The sequence below is a fragment of the Drosophila grimshawi genome, unplaced genomic scaffold, assembly GCF_018153295.1.
Source record: "Drosophila grimshawi isolate 15287-2541.00 unplaced genomic scaffold, ASM1815329v1 contig_311, whole genome shotgun sequence".
Lineage (NCBI taxonomy): Eukaryota > Metazoa > Arthropoda > Insecta > Diptera > Drosophilidae > Drosophila > Drosophila grimshawi.
This window is the reverse complement of record NW_025063098.1, coordinates 14,955,871-14,978,536: the sequence shown is the minus strand read 5'-3', so window position 1 is coordinate 14,978,536 and position 22,666 is coordinate 14,955,871. Positions and strand designations below refer to the sequence as shown.

Below are 22,666 nucleotides of genomic sequence, written 5' to 3'. Positions count from 1 at the left end.
GAGAGAGAGAGAGAGAGAGAGAGTGCGACATATTTACGTTATTTTATAAAAATTAGAATTATTCGTTTATTATTACAATATAATGTAGACAAGAACTAGGAATCAAGAAAGCAACCCATCATACACAACAAGTGCCACAAATCACATGTAACAACAAAGAAATCAAAATTACTTCTAAGATCTATGCCTTATATCCGTGATCCGTTCTAAAGCATCTTTGGTCGCTCTTCCGTTTCGTCCTCCGTTGAGCTTTGCTCGGCATTTAGATTTTTGAGCTGCTGCTGCCACATTTCCGCATAGATGCCGTCGTCACGCTCCAACAGCTGCTCGTGCCTGCCACGCTCCACAATGCTGCCCTCCTGCAGCACAATAATCTCATCGGCATGTATTATTGTGGACAGGCGATGGGCGACAATAATTGTCGTACGATTCGCACAGACGCGTGCCAATGCCGCTTGAATGTTACGCTCTGTGTGCGTGTCCAGCGCCGATGTGGCCTCGTCCAGCAGCACTATAATCGGTGACTTGAGCAGTGTTCGCGCTATGGCCACACGCTGCTTCTCGCCGCCACTCAGTCGCAAGCCCCGCTCGCCCACTTTGGTCTCATATCTGTCGGGGAATTCCAAAATTCGGTCGTGTATGTCCGCTGAGCGTGCAGCCTCATAAACCGAATCAGGCGTTGCACCAATTTTGGCATATTCAATGTTGTAGTAAATGGTATTGTTGAACAGCACCGTATCCTGAGGAACAACACCTGCAAAAAATAGGCAGATTAGAATAAGAGAATCAACCAGTTCAGAAAAATATATTAAATAAAATAAAATATTTTTCTTTTAATTTAAATTTATATCTATCTAGTATGCTCTTTGCTTACCAATTGCCTTTCGCAGACTTTGCTGCTGCACCAGCTTGATGTTCTGGCCATCTATTGATATCGCACCCGTTTGTACATCGTAGAAACGGAAGAGTAATCGCATGATAGTACTTTTACCAGCGCCCGAGGGTCCAACAATGGCCACTGTTTTGCCGGCGGGTACAGTAAAGTTGACATTGCGCAGCACACACTTCTCCGGCGAGTAGCCAAATGATACATTCGAGAATTCTATGCTGCCGCCAGCCGTAAGCAGTGGTGCACAGCCCGGCGCATCAACAATTTCTTCATCCTCGCGCAGCAGATCAAACATGTTCTCCATGTCCACAAAATTCTTCTGTATAGCACGATAATAGGTGCCAAACCAATTCAGTGGCATATACAAGTCCATGAGATACGTGGAGAAGAGCACAAAGTCGCCCACTGTCAAGGTCTGATGGTGTACCACCAAATAGACGCAGAGCATCGAGCCAGCCAACAATCCCAGACACAATATAATATTCTGGGCAGTGTTGAGCAAATTCAGCGTCACCATCGATAGAAATTCCTCCTTTTGGTACTTGAGTATTGCCTCCCGGTAACAGTCCACCTCATAGCCCTCGGCTCCATAGTACTTGACTGTCTCAAAGTTCAGCAGCGAGTCCACACTTCTAGCGCGCTGCTCATTGTCCGCCAGATTCATGCGTCTTTGGTATTGCGTACGCCATTCCGTGATGGCGATTGTGGAGGCTGTGGAAGAATATTTAATTTAATTATGATTCAATGTTATTATTATTATATTTAATAAGTTTTGCATTTGACTAACAATCAAATGAATTTAATTTATGATAAATCTATTAAATCTAAATCTATCTAAGTCATCCCACAAATTCATGTTTAAAATATTTGTTTTTAAGTTTTAACCATTTTCTTAAATTTTCATATTGCAGATACTTCTAATTTCTGCTTTCTTCTTCTAATTTTCAGCCGACTATAGAAATTTCAGCATTGTGTTTGAGTAATTTTTGCTCGAGCACAATTAAAAACAATATGTATAATCAATGCATGAGAACTCTTTTTGAGTGCCCAGTTGACTTACCTATATACAGGAACATGGTTAAGAACACAATGAGACCAAACCACCAGTTGAAGGCATATATGAAGAAGATGACAGCCACAAGCAGATCCAGTATGGTAGGAGTTATGGAGAATACAATGTAGTTGAGCAAATTGTTAATTGAGTCCGTGCCGCGATCCATGATGCGCAGCACCTCGCCCGTCTTGCGCTGCAGATGCCAACGCAGCGAGAGCTGATGCAGATGACGGAATAGATCAATCTCAATCTCGCGCGTCGTGTACTGCTGCACACGAATCCAGAGGAAAGTGCGAAGATTGTTGAAGAGGCCCATGCCGCCAGTGCCGCCACCTTGTAGAAACGATAGCAGCACATACATCAGCACAAAGTCCCAGCGAAACTCGATGGGCTCAATGGTCAGGCTGTCGACTGAAGGGAGCGAGAGAGTGATTAGTATATTGAGGGCACTCATGACAATTGCTAGAATATGACCTACCCAACAGTTTGCGATAAATGGGCAGAAACAGTTTGATAACGCGACCGGCGGCAAGCAACATGACGCAAACAACAACAGCTAATTGCAGCATGACATCCTTTTTAGGCCACAGATAAGGGAATAGTTTGCGCAATTTGCGCCAACCGTTGCGGAAAGCAGAGCCCGTCGGCACACCGCCTGTCGAATCGTTAGACGACTCATTTTCCAGACGCTGATGCGGATTATATGGCGCCATAATGCCGGGCGCCTTCAAGCCCAGCGTAAAGATGAGCAGCGAGCACAGGGCGCGTGAAACAAACATGCCCATCTCAATTTCATCCTTGTTGCTGTGGAGCACATCAATAGATGAAATTAATTTGTTATGCAAAATAAATGAGTGAGAATGTCGACATACTTCTTCAAGCGGAACCACCAGTCCTCATGATCCATATTAACAATGGCGAGAGCTTCATTAATCAATGCCAAGGTCCAGAAAAGCAATAGAATAAGTCCATGCCCACGTGTGGGCACGGAAGGCAACTGATAATGCCGTTCCTTGATTATGAGGCAGATGCAAAATGGATACGAGAAGCACACAACGCTTGTGTAGAATATCTGCAATAGACAAAATGAAATGAGTCACCGGAAGGTTAGAGTCCATACTTTGGCAATATACTCACCATATAGCCATAGACGACCCCATCGGGATAGATGCGAGCGTTCAAAAAGAAACGCAATAGAGCCAACACCGGAACAAGGAGCAGCAGAAACATTTGCAGTGCATACAATCGCGACTTGGAGATCTGTGTTGGATCCGTGGGCGTGGCATATTTCCGGTACATTAACAGCTGAATGCTGCCAAAGAGCAGCAGGAAGCCGCCACAGACAGCCGGTCCCACGGTGTCCATAAAACAGTGCGAGATGCCATGCTGTGTCCAAATCTCATCGAATGTCACGTTCGGCGGACAGTACAACATATTGCGGGACCTGCGATTGATTCAATTTTTAAATGTATGTGTTAAGTGCATGCACGTAAAGTTCGCTTGAGACCTTAAACTATTTGTGACAATTACTCACAAACACACTCACGCATACAGGAAAGGCGTGTGCAAATTGTGATAATTGTATGTATAAACTATAATGCGATAAGAAGCGCCGGGTGCACAGTCTGGTGACAGAATTTAAAAGAAGTCTGCTATTTGTTAGATAAAGTGCAATTTATAAATTGTCAACAGCGAATAGATATGCTTTATATATTTTTTGATAATTGGTCGCAGAACTTTATTTAATGGGTGGTTATTTTCCGGCTAGTTGCTATTTCACAATATTGTGTCATTGAAAAAACCGACCGAAATTATCGGCAACAATTTGACAAAATGTACTGTCTAGACTGATATCCAAACACATCAAAACAAAACTTGCAACTCATCCACACTATTGCTAATTTGCATTGTTTATTATGCAATTTACTTTCGAATGTTTTTCGATTTAAATTTATTCATATATTTAATATAATACAACAAATCAGCGCTCATTTACCTTTACTTTCACTCGCTGCTACGTTTTTTCTTTTTTCTTTTGACTATTGTACAAAAAAAACGATTTAAGCAATTGTTTATTAAGCCCAGTACTCAGGTACTCGATGAGCAATTTGAGCGCACGAAAAACTCCATATAAAAATACGTCGTAAAACAGCTCGCTAAATGTTTAACAGCGGTCAGTGTGTTGAGAAAAAAACACTGAAGTCCACTCTGTTGGCTCACTGTTAACCTGTGTGGATTGTATGAACAGCTGTTCGGCTTTTGCTCATGCACGCGAAATAAACAGCTGTAATACATTTTAACGGCCCCCGTGAAAATGAAAAAAATTATGAGCTTTGGTGGGAATAATTGGTTGAACTACTTAATTTTCGCTCGCCCAGAGTGTTTTTCGGTCTGCGTATTAAACCTTAACATGATCAGCTGGTTTTCCACTTGAGCACAGCTTACAAATAAAAAAAGTTATCGACAATGAAAACACTCCATAACAAAAAGAAAGATGTCAAACAGGTCGCAAGATATTATTATATATTTTAACTTACAGTTGACCTGTGTGGATTCTGTGAACAGCTGTTCGACGGTGTCAAATAATATTTGATATATTTTAACGGCAGTTATCGGCAAACCACCATAGAAACGGCAAGTGTATTAAATGGAAATAGTAAATTATGAATGAAAAATGATTGTTATCTTCAAGAAAAAAGTATTCTTGTAAACACTGTAAATACGAGAAAATTAATTCATTACATTTTTGTATCTCTTTCGTCGATCAGTAAACTGGGCTTAAGATGGAATCCATATGGTACGTTATACTCGAAATGGTACTGTTAAGTAAACCAATCGAAAATTTACTGAATTTAAATTTGGTAGCTGATAATTCAAGTGAATTCCAGCTTTCACCTTGACAACATTTTTATAACTGGAATTGTTGGTATTGTATAACTTTATATTTTATCTGGTGTGAGAATTACAAGAGTAATTACGAATAAGATCGGAAGAAAGTATATAGCAATAAAAATATCCTAGAATAGTAATAAAACAAAGCGACGACAAAAGTATTGTATGTAAATAAATAAATATTTATTCTTCAACGAAACTGTTTTTTTTTTTTGTTTTCCATTCTTTTTAATACTTTAGAATTACATTTATATGAAAACAGTATACGTAATTTTAAAACTTATTCACATTGAGTTTGCTGACGAATATTCAAGGCGCCAGTGACGAATCTATCAGAAGTAGAAACTACATTTGATGTCTTTAAATTATATATTTACATTTGTTGGAGTTTTAAAAGTCCATTGCCAAATTCGCTACTTAATTAATAACGGCACAAATTTCACATGCAAATTTAAATTGTGATCTAAATTATTCCTATCAGTTATCTGTTGCAAATCTCATTATTTTCCTCTGCCATATTTCAAATTGATTCTAAGGAATTTTTGCTTAAGCTTGCGTATACATTTTATATAAATTATGTGAGACAGTTTAAAATATTAATTTGAATGCATTGAGACAATACATAAATATAAATATTTATTTCAAATGATTAACTCCTATATTGTTCAACTTGGATTTAAACTAATTATCACAAACAAGTACATTTAATATGCATCATTCCGAGTACTAGGTACTAGAGAAGGGTACCTCAGTCCTGATCGGGTCCTGGGTCAAATATGAGTCTCAATGCTTACAGCTACGAGTTGATTTTGGCCAATAGCGGCTGCGTTACGGTGCTGCTGGAGCCGGCTCCACGTGCAGTTACCGGCAGACGTGGACACTCCTCGACCAAGGAGAGATCATGTCCATGTCCATGTCCATGACTATTCGAGACGTTTGCGGGCTTGCAGAGCAGCTGTTTGTAGTTCTTGACTAGATAGCCATATGGATTGTCGCTGCTTGGGTTTGGAATGTTCTGATTGCTGCAGCTGCTCCCACTCCGCTCCAAATTGGGGTTGGCCATCGTTGCCAATCCAGGCACTTGCTTGCTTAGCAATGGAGTCTCATCACAGACGGCGAACTTAATACGCTGCCCAATATTGGCGCTAACCGTGTCTGTGTTGCTCTTCAGCAACGTTGAGATCGTGGGCGATGCCCTCTGGCGGCTCCTGACTTGGGGCTGTGGCTGGAGTATGCCGCTCAAATTGGAATTAGAATTGGAGTGGGTATTGCTCGGGGCCAGGCAACTGTTGTGATTGCGGAGCATGCCGCTCAACGGCAAACGAAAGTTGGCCAGCTCCCAGCAGTCGCCGTCAGCATCTGCTGAATCCCCACCAACTTCAACGCCTCTCAGCGATCGACTGCTGTAGATATCAGATGGAACATTCTGCTGCTGCTGTTGTTGTCCGGCATCCAAATAGTAATTGGTTTCAGTCTTTTCATTATGCTCGAAGCAGTTACCATTCAGCTTGGGTGAGCTGGAGCTAATCTTGCGCTTAACGCGTAGATTGGGTGACTTCTCCTTGTCCACTACAGGTAACGCTATCGCTGGCACTGGCGGTGGCATCACATTGGCCACAATGCTGCCCAGCTCCGAGTATTGTTTGTACAAGGGATGTGGCTGAGGACCCTGCCGATGGGGTTGCTTCAACGATGAGCGTCGCGTCAACATCAGCTTGCTGGGCGAGATTAGGGCATCTGGCTTGGGCACCTCACCCTCCAGCCAATATGTCAGCATTTCACCCTTGCCCTTCATGGGCACCAGACCTCGTCGGGTCGTTAGAAAGATGCCAAACTCATCTAGCGCCTTCTTGGTCGTCTCACTGATGTGAATCTTGAGCGCCTCGCCGTTGGACTCCATGCGCGAGGCTGTGTTTACGGTGTCACCAAAGAGACAATAGCGTGGCATCTTTTGGCCCACAACGCCGGCGACACAGGCACCCGTATGCAGGCCAATCCTTAGCTTCAGGCGATCATCGGGTCGATGATGGATCCTAAAATTATGCACAGCCTCCAGTAGGGCTAGGGAGAGGCGTGCAATCTCCCGAGCATGATTGTTGCCATTGCGTATGGGCAGGCCGGAGACGACCATGTAGGCATCGCCAATCGTTTCCACTTTGTAAACATCGAAGTTCTCCACAATCGCGTCAAAGCAGGTATAGAGATCGTTGAGGAACTGCACCACTTGCATCGGAGTACTCTCCGCTGAGATGGCAGTGAAACCAACGATGTCACTGAAATATATGGTCACCTGGTCAAAGGTTTCGGCCACAACTGGCTGCCCGCTGATCAATTGAGCGGCAACGCTCTGTGGCAGCAACTGGTAGAGCAGCTTCTCGCACTTTTTCTTCTCCTCGAGATAGTCCTGGGTGCGCTCCTCGACAAGCTCCTCCAAATTATTCGCATACATTTCCATGCGCTTCAGCAGGTTGTCCACAATATTTCCAGTCTCGTTGTCTCTGTAGGCGCAAAAGATTGGAATATATGGGATTTGGGATTAACAAAGATATTCAACATTTATTTATCTAAATTGCTGAATGTTTTTTTTCTGAGTGTAGCTGGTTAACTAAGAACTTACTTGTTGAATTTGCGTATCATGCACTTGAGCGTATTAAAGTCGGGTCGCTCCAAAGGATCTTCAGCCCAGCAGCGCCTTATGATGCCAATGACATCCGCCTTGATATCACCGCCCGGCTCCAGTTCTGGGCGGAAGGGTTTGTTCTGGCTCGGCTTGTGGCTCTTAACCAGCTCGACGATCTCTGCAAGGGAAATGCAAATAGAGCACTGTGCTTTATATTTCAATCGAACTTTTAGGAAAATTGTCATTTATTGATTTTAAGTTGCTTCCCAGCAGCAATGAGAAGCACAAAATATTCAGCCTTAAGTTATGGGCCCCATAACTACACCACACTGATACATTAGCGAACAGCCTAACAAACTCACATGATTTACTCAAATTCGAAACATTTCATACTCTCATGTGAGCAGTTTATGATGAGCAGGGATTCGTTCAAGCGGCAGTTGAAGTCTAATAATGGAAACGTTGGACTGTGGCAGTCTAATGCCAGAAATTGTATGCTCCTCAGTTTTTGCAGCGAGCATCGTCAAAACCAGGCCGAAATCAAGATATTAAACTTATTGAAGCACAATGCAAAGAGCGCTAGTAATATTCACACCGACAGATTTTGTCCGAAAGGTTAGTGGAGGTCAGTTCGATTATCAGGATTAACCTTGAATGATGTCTTAGAACCCACAGATGCTCAGATTATATTTGGGAACTGTGATTGCGAAAAGTTGTTCTGCAAGCATGGGTCTTGCAGAAGTCACTGGGATAATTCACGCATTCAGTGGCTATGGAAATTGGAACATCAGCCCTGGGAGCAGCCAAGTAGACGCAGCAGATCATCAGCTCCACCAGCTATTGAATTGAATAGGGCGACTAAGGTGCGACAGAATGCCAGAAATGGATGTTGGAGCTGGCTGCTTCGCAGCTGTGGCTGTGCCTCCGATACGGAGAGTTTGGATGTGCCCTTTACTCAAAGATCTATTCGTGTGTAATTTACAGTTTTCGTCAACTCGTTTCGCTTTCAACTCTCTGTGATAAGATTGTAAATTTCCCTGACACACGTTTGTAATGAAAAATAATATATATTTACGAATTCAGGCGATAATTTTTTGTGTTTTTGTTTTTAATTCATGTTTACACATTTTAAATGGCTACAAATCTTACTTATTTTATTTCTTACCTTGAGGCGTTTTCTCGAGCGCACATCTGCCCAAATAAAAGGGTCCTTGTCGTGTGGTTATCTCGTGCACAATAATGCCAAATGAATACACATCGCCCTTCTGGGTGCCTTCGGGTGCACGCTGATGCTCCAGCCGCAATAACTCTGGCGCTGTCCACAGGCGTTCTGAAAGCAGACAGGGTTACAAATTATGAGGAGTCTAATAAAATATGGCCAAGAGTTTAGTGAAAATAATTTCATGGCTTTTCAGAAATTTCCCAAATTTAAGAAAAAACATTTTTAAAAGAAATTCATTTTCTGTTCTTGGTGATTTTGTGAATTCTGAGGCATATACTCTTTTGTAAGTGTAATATTTTAAACTTACTCTTCCAGTAGGCATGACTATTGAAGTTCTCAATATCGCTCTCGATGTCATGATGAGTGCGTCGCAAACTGTGTAGTCCAAAGTCGGTGATTTTGAGAACGAAGCGTGAGTCGACCACACAGTTGGAGGACTTGAGATTACCGTGGGAGCGAATGTCAGAACTGTGAATAAACTGCATGCCACGGACAATGTCATGCATCAGCGACAGCTTGAACATCCAGTCCAGCTGGAACTGTTCGTTCTCCAGTATGTCCTGCAGCGAGCCCTTGGGACAGTACTCGGTGAGTAGGAAACTGCGACGCTGATCCAGACAGGCGCCATAGAACTTAACCAAGTGATCATGCTGCAAATCCTTCATGCGCTTCAGCTCCAACATCAGATTGCGCGACAGCACGCCCTGCACATTGTCCAGCTCGATGGGCTTGATGGCCACCTTGCTCTTCTTGTACATGCCCACGGGTATGAAGATCTGGCGATCGCCATTGATGGATACCATGTCCTCGGACATGAGGGTCAGCTGGGAGCTCTGTTTGACCAGCGAATGAAACGAGCCACGCATTAAATGATCGGTGCCATCGCGGAACATAACATCCTCCAGCGATACCTTCCAGCTCATCGAATTGATCTCCGCCTCGGCAATATAATGGCGATATCCGAAGAAGAAGCACACGGCCATCACGATCACCATTGTGCCAAGAACTATCGACAGTATGGCATAGCCAGGCAGTGCTATATTGAAAAATTACATTATTAGCTTCAGAGTACACTTTGAAATCTATGAAAATCCTAATTACTATCCTTGTATTTGGAAACACTCAGCTTTATTCTGAAAACTACTGTGGTTTTTCTTAAGTCTTGCAAAACTCAATAATTTCATATTTGACTCAATCAATTTGTTAACCATTTTTCTTTTGGAATCGGAAGAATCGCTTAACTATCTCCACTGATTTTATTCCTGAGGGAATAGTTGTCATTTTTATTAGGGGTAATTAGGACCTTCATTTCAATTTAACTCTATCATTCAATTATAGATCTCTCAATTTGATTTCTCTACTTGCGATTGCTTACAATTGTCCGGGCACAGTGATCCATCGTATCCACAGATGGGACGATCGGGTGGCGCAATTTCACGTCCCCCAGCCCAATGTATTTCCTTCTCGGACTCAAACTCCAATCGATTGTGCAGAAAGTGGGCGACAATCTCAAATCGGCCAGTGTTGGGATTCATGTCCAGCAGCGAATATGCCGAGATGCGATCCCCATTCGAATCGATAGTCACATTCCCAGTAATCCCAGTAAAGCTGCGATTCCACATGCGACGGACCATATCGGTGCCATTGATGGGTCTGGTCAGCATGCTCGGATCCTCTCGGATGCTCTCATTAAGCGCATTGGCATAGAGCAGGACACCATCAAAAAAGGACGTCACGAATGCAGAAATTGGTTCATTCTCGCTAAACGTATAATTATATTTGGCCGAAGCGATATCTTTGATCTGCAAGTAGATTTCAGAGTACATTAATTACAGCCAGCAGTCAGATGTTTCTTTTTCTCTTAACTACTATGTGCCAGCTTTAATTGCTTGTTTGCAGCCGTGAAATTCAATTACATTGACGCTACTGGCAAATCGCTGAGGCACAGTCAAACGTCAACATCAATGACAACAGCAACGACAGGTTTGTGGCAACAACCCTTCGGAAATTATTGTCTGCCGCACATTTCCAAGTTGTGCGTGTGGCATATCCACCACTTCTAACCCAACATCCCAACGAGACAACTGGGCGGCTTTAACCAAGGACATTTCCATTGCCAGCGGATAGCGCATATTTGCTATTGCAGTTGCTGTTGCACAGTGAATTTTGAGTTGCGACAGCGACAGTCTTTGAAAATGTATTCTCAAGCAGAGTAAGTCATCCATATCAAGGACATGACAAACGACAAGCCTCTTGGCCAAGTGCTCGAATATTTTATGTTTTTTTTTTAGTTAAAGCCAGATCACTGACAAATTTAAGAATTTATAGAATTTAAATACTTGGCTTACAGCGACTGTATTAAATAAAATAAAAATAATAATATTAACACGAGTCTTAAGTCGATATAATCAAATAGGATTTAGGACTTTTAACACTTTCAGGACTGAATTAAAGTGGATTTACTTAAAAAACATTTCGGTTCAATTAATAAATAATGCAAAATAAAATAGAATCGATCAAATTTTTGTGAGGCCTAGCATTATTTTTCTTTACAATATTCATGATTCAAATTAAGAGAATTTGGTTTTACGTATAACAATAAATAAATATAAATATATAAATTATGTAAAACTAAATTCGTAATTGTGGAATGAACAAGTGACGTCTTGGACATCTTAGATCTTTACTTGACCAAATTGCTAGTTTTCTGAAAATTGTTCAACAATTCGCTGGATTGAAAGATATACACTGTTGTAGGCTTTTGGCACTAAGCATAGAACGCAATGTGTTTTGACTAATGAGTCGCCTTTAGAATAGCTTTCAAGCGCAACTTTTTAGAAATACAAGTTTGGACTTAAATTTGTTTCTTATCAGTCTGACAATAGTTCAAACAAAATGTGGACAACTGCAAAATGGATAACATAAATCACTTGTTCCATTAGTTTGTTTGGTTTACTTCAAGTGCCACTCAAAAGTTGGCCAAAGCAAACACTTTTAGGTGTTGGGGTTGTCTTCTTGCCATACCCTGGGCCCAAGAAATGAATGGGATTATAAAAGATGTCAATTAAATATAACGGGGGAAAAAATAAACTCAATCTTAAAAGGTTTATTTCGACTTTTTATGGAAAAAACAATACTGAGAAACCTACTCGCTTGCAAATTGGTTTACCAACTCCTCACTCAATAACATCATTATTTATAGGGTGCTTCAATTGAACCCGATGTGTATCCCTATTTGCATATATGCATTTGGGACATGTAACACAGTAGTAGCAGTGGAGCACTCTTGGCTACAGAACTTCTGCTTGTTTGTTTGCGTTGGCATCATTATAATTTGCAAGCGTGATTACAAAAATATCATTACCGGCTGGCAGAGGCAAAAGTATCTTGCAGGCTGGTGTGTCTGTGCATAAGCATATATATACATATATGGACACGTATGCAAAATAAACTTGCATCAGGCACGTGCCCGGGCATTGAGAATGCATAAGTCGACCAACACAAAATCACAAGAGAAGTGAAAGAAAACAAGAAGCAATGGCTATCAAAGGTAAGTCAAAGATTAAATACCCTTGCAGATCGGAGTCCATCAGCTTTAAAAAAACTGACCGATTGTTTCTATTGATGTAGTAGTCCCAATTTTGGGGGCTTAATAAAACTCGTAACTGCTGAGTTTATTCAAATATGGATATCAAATTCTTCACTAGAGAGTTGGATCTAAATTTGGCTCAGTCCCAATGAATACAGTAGTGCTAATATTCGAAGCATAATAAAAGTCGTAGCTGGTAAGTTTATTACGAATATTTTATCATGCTTTTCAATAATGTCATTAAAAAAATACAAATAAAAAAGTTTCTCATTCAGAAACTCATCTTTCGACAGATTGTGATATATGGTATATATAAATAGTACTGGACCAAATTTAGAGGAAATTGGGATATCTTAACTAGCATAACTAGCTAATAAAGAATATATATTTTAGTAAGGATTCTTTAATACGTCATAAACTTCATGACAGATATCAAAATATCTCTAGCATGTCTATAAAAAATAAAGAGAAACCTCCAACAGAAAATGACCGAAAAGAACTGTCGCAAAATACGCTTTTTCCGGGCACTTCAATTTCATTGCGATGCAAAGTGGGGGCGTGCAGCTTCCGTTGTCGGAACTCACCTCGTTGGAAACCTTCGTGTAGGCATCGTCATTTGGCTGCTTGGGTGTCACGGTTAGCATCGCTGTGTAGGCCTTCTTTGCGCGTTCGTTGTTGAAATCAGTATCGTTCTTATCATACCAAGGCAGAGATGTCATATACGGCACACTGCAAAAAAAAGGGTGATGCACATTTAAAGATGCATGTGTATGTGTGTGTGTGTGTGTGTGTGTGTGAATGTACTTAATTCGAGCTTCGCATCAGTTATCAGCTTATACTCTTGGCTTATCAATTGAATTTGTGTTTAATCCTAGCTTTTTCGTCTGATATGCGTCATAAATTGTTTATAAATAGAAATGCAAATTGCAAAATGCAAATCGATTCATAGTTGTAGCTGGCATATGTCTCCGTCTTTGTCTATGCGATTACACCTCTCAGCTAAATTGTGTCAATAAACGATAGCGTACACTGAGCAAATGGCATTATGTCATTTCTTTATAAAACCAAAGTAGTTTTAATAACATAATAGATACTGGATGAAAAATTCTTAGGACGTGGAGGCCACTTTAATCGGATCTTGTTTAATAGCGTTTATATATGTATATATAAAATCATGGAGTCTAAGGCCTACGTTAGTACTCACCAATAAGACACTTATTTGCAAGTTAAAAGTTATAATTTTGTAAATTAATATACAAATGTTAGAAAATAAATAAGCAAATATATACATTCATATTTTATAGCAAAACAAACTTGCATTTTAATTAGCTTCTCTTCTAATCCTTTCTTGCATCGCATACTATTTAAAAAAATATTCTTTTGTGATCACATATAGGAAAACTGCATAAGAAATCTCTTAAAACTATTACATTCTCAATTGTTTTAAGTGTAGATGCTGCTATTGACGTCGAAGTGAGCTAGTTGGATGTGCATAGTACACTAGTACACAGTGTAAGTGCATGTACTTGATGTTATCAGTTGCAGTTTGTTTGTGATGCCAACTCAATGTCAGATTTTCTGTGTTTGCTGCCAACTCAGCAAGTGAAGCTTTGAGCAAATCGATTATGGATAGTAAACAGTTTATACTCTGCTCAAGAATGCATATTGTAGTCTGTGCAAGATTTAACATGGATATGTTTCTGAATTGTGAGATTGAACACTAAAATGGCTAAGATGTTGTATATTTGAATGGTGATTAGCCTTGATACCTTACTGATTACCCTTGACGATGTGGATCTTAATACTCATATAGATAAATATATATATAGAGAAAATACTTGTATATAAAAGTAAATTGCTTCTATAGCAATAATACTGCATTTATTAATTCACTTATGCAATTGCTTAACGTATATCATCTATTATTAACCGACCTCAGGTGTTGCCTTTAAGTTAACAGCTAGTTTGTAATATAAAATTAGCTAAATTTACTTTAAATAAATATTGAATAATTATATAAATACAAATCGAAAACACACTAATCGATTTTTCTAATTATACTTTTTAATTGATTGCTTCTGAATGAATTTATTTCCGTTCAAAGTACAACAACTGTTTATCGTCTTCGGCTAACCATTAATTAAATCTATTTTCTCGCTGCTCAGGAGGATTACATATAACTTTGAATTGATATCAGGAAATGCATTAGTGAATGCACAAATACACATAGATTTATATATTCATACGAATTATTTTACATTGATTACAAGTTCACAGAGGTTACAGATTAGACTGCATTGACATGCAAGTGCAATAATACTTATTCGCTCTCAGCGAGAGCCAACACCAATCATCAGCCCTTCTAGTTCGTTATTTTTCACTCTCTCTCTCTCTCTCTCTCTCAGTCCATTATTTGAAAATAATTATTTGCTATTTGTGTAACCCATTTCGAAAACTATTTACGTATAGCACATTATTTCAATGATTTACAACTGATATTTAGTTAAATGTAGTACGCCTCATTGGCCCCATAATTGCACTGATTGCATTGGGCTACAAAACTGCAAAACTATTCAGGAAAGTAATTCCAGAAAAAAGGTGTAATACATTTATTGACTATTTAGTATTATTTTGTTTAGTGATCTTGTTTTTTGAAGGCCCGGGTTTTTCTAACATGAAGTTAATTTTTTAATTGATATAGTGTGTCTTCAACTGAGTCTAGCTGATAGCTCTCCTTCACTCCTAACATATTTCTGAAGAATAATACATATTATTTTAGCTATGCTTTGAGGCTTTCTTCTCATTGACCGGTGAGTATTCGAAGTCTATTCTTCTCCATTGTTACTTAAGTATTGTTATTGTTGTTTACTTCAGTCGGTTTTTATAACAGCTGCTTCGGAGATATTTGTATTGTGTGAAACTTGGTGTCGCTGCCCTTTCTTTGTTTCGTAGGTGCCTATATCATAATATACATAGTTATGATGTGATTCAATAAAATGGCTCTCTGATACTGATATACTTGGATTATTTAATGGTCTTTTTAATTTAATCTATGGTTAATATTATTATTATGATATCAAAAATATTTGATCATTTTTTGTCTACAGTCTTTGGTGATACTTTAAAAAGATGCACTCTTTTGAACAGATTATATGTATTGACATGAATAATTGATCTAAGGGAAATATATTTACTTCCTTATAAAAACAATGAATCAAAGTGTCGCTAGAATAAATTAAGTTTTGATGCAATCACAAGAACTATCCAGCAACTTTACCGGCTTCAGACATATGCCACTTATGCACAATTGTTATTCAAATCTAGAACCAATCTACTCAAACTTAAAAAAAAAACAATTGCTACTGGCAGACAATTTAAAATTAAACTAAATGCTTTTAACTTTTGCAAACTAAATGAATATCTAATTTAATTTATCTAATATGAATTATAATAGAAAAATGATTAAAACTAATCTTGAAATTCTAATCATCAACATTTAATGTCTACATATCATTAATATAATCTATTTAACGAACCAGACTAGAACTTAAGCTTATAGCACTGTCAACGAATATTTCAATAATTATTAAATCAATATATATACAAATATATGTGTGTATGCTTACTAATTTTGATTAATTAATCTCAAATCGCTAAGTTAGTAACTTAACATCTGGGCACAAATGTATCCAAAAGCAGAACTAATAGTATGTGGGTGCGAGGAAGCAATGACTCGGCGAATTGAAGACATCATCGTAATTACACAGCAGCTATCAATAAGAGTGAGGAAGGGCGGGGAGACAGCATAGAATTTGCAGCTCTGATATTTGTATTTTGTTTTTTTTTTTTTGTTTTGTTTGGCATTAGAGTTAATAATGCTGAAGTCAGACATGTTTCCAAAAATTGGAATTTCCTCGTTTTAAAAATAGATATTAATTGCTCAGTGGTCAGCATTTTGGAGTCGCTCAAAGCTATTTTTGTTGGTAAATTTGATAATATTTTTTTATAACCTTGGTTAATATGTATTTTGCGCACTTTGAAAAGAATATTCAAAGTGCGCGTGTTTGCCAAAGTGAAAGGCCACAAACTGTAGCGATTGCTATAAATGATCACTTTGTGTATGATTGTTGTCGTTGTTGCTATTATTGTTATAGTTTGTGTTAGTGTTGCTCCCCACTTGGTTTGGCTGAGTAATTTATATATTGATTTTGTACTTGTGTAGTTAGAGTACTCACCGCGAAAATAATTCAATATTGATGAAAACATATTCACCGCTATCGATCATATTCAACTCCTCGGCTGTCAGCATAATTTGACGTATGGACTGCGGATCGGCGCACATAATGACAACTGCAAAATAAACAACAAAAAAAAAAATGAAAGAAATAAATAAGAAAAAATATAAAAACACACAAAAAATGAGCACAACAAATTGCGAATTTCAGTTAAAGAGCTTCAATACACCATTTGCGGAGTTACTCTTTGTCCACATTGTCTGGTTTGGCTTACAATTAAAAATAGAAGCAGCCCTCCAGCATCAAGCCGCTGGACTCTTGTCATTAAAAATGTATTAATTTATTTTAAATGTGCACACTTTGTTATTAATGTAGTTAGGTTCTTTTTTGTTCGATTTGATTTTTGTTTTTTGTCAGTTGCTTTGACGTCAGCAAATAATTTGGTAGCGTTTGTTGTATGTTTGTAGTTGATCTGACTCAATGGGCATGAAGTACATTCTGAAGTAGTTTATAGAAAATGGTGAGTCTTGACTTGACAGTAGCACTTGTGGATATTATCCTAGTATAGAAAATATAAAAGTGCGACACTCAATGGTAAAGGAATAATCATCTAAAAATCGAATAAGCCTATTAATACTCTGGGGTTTTTCTGATTTGGCTTTCTGATTTTCCCCAATCTTTAGCAAGGATTGGTGAACCACTTTACATCTCAATACCCTCAGATATTCACATTTACATTTTAAACTTAAAAATTCTTCGTAATTTTAAGCAAATTAAATTTCTAACAAATAAATTAAATCAAATGAATAAAAAACTCCTTTCCACTGGTTAAATTATGATAGTAAAAATTGTGATTTTTATTGGCTTTTCCACTTGATGTATTGCAATGCTCTAAGCAATTGACAAATGTGCCTCTTATCATTTATTTTGTAATTGAAATTAATTAATTTATACATTTTCAAATAGCATAAATTTATATTTCCATTTTTTTTTTTTTTTGAATTTACAGCAATGTGCACAAATATAAATTATACCTGGCAGACAGTTTGCAGAATCTATTATTGAAGGTATATCCCACAGCGTGCCACAAATTTATCAAAATGCTAATGTGGACAACATATTTAAATATTGACATTTTCAATTTGAGAATTGACACAATCGTGTTTACTCTTTTGCTAAACTATTTGTTTAACATTGTTGCAATGCAAAATGCAGATTTGAATTTGTTACTTCACAAATATTATATCAGTTATGACTGACTTGTGCTGTTCATTGTTATGTGCAATTGAAAAAGCATAAGAAACAAAACAATCTGTGATAATTGGCTTTTGCAATTTTGTCAGTGCCTTGCAATGAGCAATGGCACCTTTTTCAGTTGCCTTTTGTTGACTGACAATTGTTTTAATTATTTAAAAGCCAGTCAATTTGGCAAACCTACGACAAACCCAAGCCTTTTTGTATACCCTGAAAAAAACGACAGCAAAGAAACGTGGTAATATAATACATAATGTAGAACAACTAAAGTAAGTATGTATTTTAGAAATACATTTGAGCCGAAAAATATGGTCCTTGTGATTAAATTCTACCTGTGTTTTCGAGTATCCTCTGTCTTTAAGCTACAGGGAATCATACGGTCGAATATTTGCCAATGCTTCAAGCTATCAATGTCAAGTTTAGAGCAAAAGTCTGATTTAATTTGATTGTACAGAGCTGCCAAAAGCAAATTATGCAAAAACATGTAGCACAGTAGTAGTAAAATATGTAAATGTGAGAAGCATGTGTGTTGATTATACATAAGAAAGTATTACACAAACTGTATATTGTTTTGGCTGGTGTACATTTTATGTATATACTATGTCTAAATTGAGTCATAAATTAGTTTTTTGCAAGTCTGCTTACAATATTTGTGTAAAGTTGAAAGGTCAAACATGTTCTGATAATCGCATGAGTCAGCTAACAATAAATTATATCGTAAATATTGGACTCATTGCGGTGCTCATTAATTTGTCAATTTTTATTTATTTATGGCATACACTTAGCTTATGTATATTCAGACTTTGTATTTTCAGATTGCATTGTTAATATTAATATTCGAGTAATTAGCACATCATAATTTTTAATCAACTGCATTTGTATATATATAACATACTTTATCATTTTGAATATAAATCAATTTTTTTTTAGCTTGCTGTAAATTAAAAGTTCATAACGTGGGTCAAATCAAGAAGGGGATCTTCATTTAAATATTGAATGCTTTAAATATAATAATAATACAATAACTTTTATATATATATTTTAGTTATTAAAATGGTCACCAAACAATAAGTGATACAAATGTTATTAAATGATTTCAATGCAATTATAAACATAAGTTGAAATATGGGTAATAATTTTCAAATTGAATCAATAAGTAATCTTAAAAAGATTAAATTTCTTTACCTGGACTGTCCTTGAACTCAAAAGATATATTTAGCTTTTCTCCACAGTACAATATATTCTTTTGTTGGTTTCGGGTATATTTCTTCTGATTGCCCATTAAGCCATAAATATGATTAAGTGAATACATTAAAATGTAATAATCTTCCCAACTGGGAGATCGCAATTATACATTTCTAATGGTATTTAAATGCGCACATTAATAGGGAGAATAATCAAAATGTGACACATTCAGTTTGCCTGGTGAATCTTAATTTTAAGCTTCGAATTTGGACGTTAGTTAGGCTTTTGTAATCGCTTGATTACTCGTACGAGGGAACAATAATCCATTTACGCAGCTTTTGATATTTTTGGATGTTTAATGGTTCAGTTTGGCACCCATTAATAGGTTTTGTAATTTTTGGAAGCGTAATTAAAAAGCCATTCTCATTGCAGCTATTGTTTTTATACCCTTTTCTATTTATAGTTATATATTTATAGCGCCTATTAATAATCAATATGCATAGACCCATGTCAACAAGTCTGGATATCAATTTGCATTGTTTACTTTGCTAATTGCAAATAATTTAAATTCAATTGTAATTCAAAAATTGTGTTATGCAATTGCATATTCAAATAATTTCAAAAGACAGCTCATTAAGTTCCTTTAATTGTCTTCAACTGTTTGATGCTTAATTGCAATTAATTGATATTCGTTATTAATAAAATTTTGCTTGCGAGATCGGATAAATTGGTTATCTGTCAGGCAGCATACAAATTTCATTGAAATTTCATTATGTTTCGTATTAATAATAACATAAGGGAAAGCAAAGTGTAATAAAAATGAACAGAAAATACAAGCAAAACAATTAAATAAAAATACTCCCGAATTATTACTACAACTATAAAATACAAATTTGAAAATATTATTTGAAAATGTACTAAATAAACAATATTTATTGAAAAGGAAGTGAAGAGAAATGCCTACATCTCTGTCACTATATCTCTTTAGTCTTTGGTAAAGGGCATTTTTTAGTGAGGCATTCTGACTAACGCACTATGCGGTTTCTATAGTTGGCTCTTGGTTACACAAATGCAACTAATTAACGCAATTGCATTCAATTTAAATAAATGGGGGCAATACGGTTCAGGGTATTCCCGATTCGACATGAAAGCGCAATTTTATCAGCCGCACAAGGCTCTTTTCGCATAGAATCCACGACAGTGAACGAAGGCCAATAAGTAGTATGACTAAATGCAGATGCGAACAAGAAGATTAAAGTGACATTTTTTCGTATATTATGAATTTTGTATATAACATGTAGTTAAATTTTAGACAATGCTTGTGTGGGTAAAATCTTGCTCTCATTCAAAAAACATATACGACAAACCATGACAATTTGAAAATGTTCAATAGAAACAACAACAAGATCAATTATTAGATAATTATTTTGTGAAGTTCTTTCTTTCTTTTAAATATCATAAGTATTAATTCTAGAAAGAGTTGAGAGTTTCCAATAACACAAAAAACCCAGATAGAACACAAGTCTTTTATGATTGCACTGTGAACTCCTGCTAAATAATAAAATATATCATAAATTTTATTAAAAATTGAACCACAACCCAAAGGCTGTTCTCATCCACTTACTTCTTGTTCGCATGGCCACATTCCGGAGCAGTCGTATGGTATACGCCTTGGTCCAGTGTGCCGTATCGAAGCCCAGCTGGTAAACCGATTCCCTTTCGATGGTGGCGTGTATGGCAGCCAGACATAGAAAGCAGACAGAGTTGCCCTTGATCTTGGCATTCTCATTCTGATAGATCAAGGCGGTGCGCGTCCAATTGTAGGTGTTCAGCAGGGCGCGAACCATGTTGCCCAGATTGTTGACCTGAGCGCCCTTGAGGCGTGTCAGCGTTGAATAGCTCTCCGCCTTCTTGCTGAACTCACCGGCATTGCCGCCAGTCGTGAGCAATGGAATCTGCCAGACATCGGCATAGCGGGAGATGGGCGCCAAAACATACTCGCAGGGTAGGCCAAAGATGGCGTTCATCTCCGGCCACTGGGTGTAGATCTCAAAGAAGCCAAGTGGCCCGTATGTGGAGGAGCAGAACGTATCCCGCGCGATCAGCGTAATATCAATCTGAACGCCACCCACAAAGCCCATGCGCTGCACATGGGCAATACCCAGCTCCAGCACTGGCAGCACTTTGGGCATGATGCAGTCGTTCTTGTTGTCCGATTCCACCGAGGGTAGCAGTGCCACAAAGACCAGCTGCCGACGACGCACCCTAAGTGCATCTCGATGGAGTTGAGGATGATTGTGGTCATTGCTGGTGCTGGGAAATTGTTGCACCAGCTGTGTACGCTGCGATTTATGGGCATTTCTCGTCTCGGGCACCGTGAAACTGTGCACATCCGTAATGGTACGGATGCTAGCCACGCCTGCATCGCTGTCCACATCATAGAACCAGGCGTAGGCGGGCGCAGGTCCTGCTCTCTGAATGGGCACCAGGAACAGCAGCAGCAGCAACAGCAGAAGCACCTCGTGCACTTGTTGTTGTTGTGGTTGACTCTGTGGCTGCCGCACAATGTTGCTGGACATTCTGCGACAGCTCGTCGCCTCGAATTGTCTGCGATGTGTTGCAGTTGCTGAGGCAATTGCAGTTGCTGCTCTTCCTGTTAATCCTGTTCTGATGTCGTATTTCCGAGTTGATTTCATTTGATTTCGTGCTTGGTCAAAACGTAACACTTTAGTATTGAACTCGATCTCATTATTTATGAAAATTTTTGATTTTCGTATTAATATTATTATTATTATTTTATTATTTTTATTTTTTTTTTGGTTTCTTGCACTTTTATTTCAGCTGCTTCATTTTTGTTTTACCTTTTTTTTTGTTTTTTTTTTTATTTCAGACGCTGCCTGCAAAACAATAAGGCGCATTAATTTATTGCACATCTGTTCATTTGATAAAATTGTTTAAATTATATTTAATTGTTTGGCTGTTAAGCCTCAACACGAGTTTCATGTTATTATTCGGTTGATCAAACATAATTGTACTTTTAATTATTAACAACTTTTGTTTGTCGAATTTGTTGACTTTGGCTGCACATATTATTGCACTTGTATTTGTTCTTTATATCGATATGCTTTTTATTTTTGGCATTTCACAAATATTTATACGCTGTTCTCAAATGCAAAGGAGAGAGACGCAACAATGTATTGAAATTTGCATATAAAAAACACTTGTCTTTCGTAAATAACACAAACATTTTGCTATTTTTAGCACGGCAACAATTTAAAGGTGGTTTAAAATTAAACGTCAACATTTTAGAAAATTTGCATATAAATTGGGCATAAATCAACTAATCCATTTTAGACCAATAAATTGGTTGCTAAGACGAAGACAACAGAAATATATTAAAAGGAAAGCACAAAGACTGTGTTATGTTTTTTTTTTTTCATATATATACATATATTTTTTATCGGTTGGACAAACTCAAAAACAAAGGGGGCTATAAATAAACCAGTTACGGCGTTTACAATACTTTTGACCTTCACTTTTATTTTGTTATTTGGGGAATATTATTTTAAAAGCTGGCACGTATTTTATAAGTGGCTTACAATATTATAATAAGCACGGGTAGGAGTATGGCAAATTTATAAAACGAATAAATCTCTTCGAAAGTGCCAGCAACAATATTATATATGTATGTGTGAAATACAGTGGAACCTTAACAAACGCATCTAA

General features: G+C 37.7%; 3 protein-coding genes across 4 annotated transcripts in view; 1 reads left to right on the top strand and 2 right to left on the bottom strand.

Moving 5' to 3' along the window:
• Positions 1-38: 38 nt before the first annotated feature.
• Positions 39-4,171, bottom strand: LOC6567334 (ATP-binding cassette sub-family B member 6). The gene is made up of 7 exons (XM_001994164.3): positions 3,940-4,171; positions 3,081-3,387; positions 2,816-3,015; positions 2,422-2,747; positions 1,950-2,354; positions 875-1,600; positions 39-754 (listed from the first exon to the last, which is right to left on the bottom strand). The coding sequence occupies exons 2-7, from the start codon at positions 3,375-3,377 to the stop codon at positions 207-209; spliced, it is 2,502 nt and encodes an 833-aa protein (XP_001994200.1). The 5' UTR covers positions 3,378-3,387; positions 3,940-4,171; the 3' UTR covers positions 39-206.
• Positions 4,172-5,043: 872 nt separating this feature from the next.
• Positions 5,044-22,666, bottom strand: part of LOC6571759 (atrial natriuretic peptide receptor 1) — a 44,660-nt gene continuing 27,037 nt past the window's right edge. Inside the window, exons 1-8 of the mRNA XM_001994165.3 lie at positions 20,565-21,687; positions 16,502-16,616; positions 12,851-12,995; positions 10,053-10,479; positions 8,985-9,713; positions 8,621-8,785; positions 7,453-7,633; positions 5,044-7,333 (exon numbers count right to left, since the gene is read on the bottom strand). Coding sequence (XP_001994201.2) covers positions 5,632-7,333; positions 7,453-7,633; positions 8,621-8,785; positions 8,985-9,713; positions 10,053-10,479; positions 12,851-12,995; positions 16,502-16,616; positions 20,565-21,636 — 4,536 coding nt within the window. The 5' untranslated portion in view covers positions 21,637-21,687 and the 3' untranslated portion in view covers positions 5,044-5,631. Of the gene's footprint in view, positions 7,334-7,452; positions 7,634-8,620; positions 8,786-8,984; positions 9,714-10,052; positions 10,480-12,850; positions 12,996-16,501; positions 16,617-20,564 lie in introns of the transcript that reaches the window.
• LOC116805759 lies at positions 7,729-8,545 on the top strand. 2 transcript variants are annotated; one of them, XM_032739781.1, is made up of 2 exons: positions 7,729-8,070; positions 8,131-8,545. In XM_032739781.1, exons 1-2 carry the CDS (start codon positions 7,818-7,820, stop codon positions 8,430-8,432), a joined length of 555 nt encoding a protein of 184 aa, XP_032595672.1. In that variant the 5' UTR covers positions 7,729-7,817; the 3' UTR covers positions 8,433-8,545. The 2 variants fall into 2 exon arrangements, with proteins under 2 accessions (XP_032595672.1, XP_032595671.1); XM_032739780.1 differs by having other exon boundaries at positions 8,122-8,545.

Excerpts from the sequence above, each read along its gene's own strand:
- LOC6567334 (XM_001994164.3), bottom strand. The coding sequence starts at position 3,377 with ATGTTGTACTGTCCGCCGAACGTGACATTCGATGAGATTTGGACACAG. Across the intron at positions 2,355-2,421 it reads CATTTATCGCAAACTGTTGG|TCGACAGCCTGACCATTGAG; the intron begins GTAGGTCATATT and ends CGCTCCCTTCAG. Across the intron at positions 755-874 it reads AAGTCTGCGAAAGGCAATTG|GTGTTGTTCCTCAGGATACG; the intron begins GTAAGCAAAGAG and ends TATTTTTTGCAG.
- LOC116805759 (XM_032739780.1), top strand. The coding sequence starts at position 7,818 with ATGATTTACTCAAATTCGAAACATTTCATACTCTCATGTGAGCAGTTT. Across the intron at positions 8,071-8,121 it reads CGACAGATTTTGTCCGAAAG|AACCCACAGATGCTCAGATT; the intron begins GTTAGTGGAGGT and ends ATGATGTCTTAG.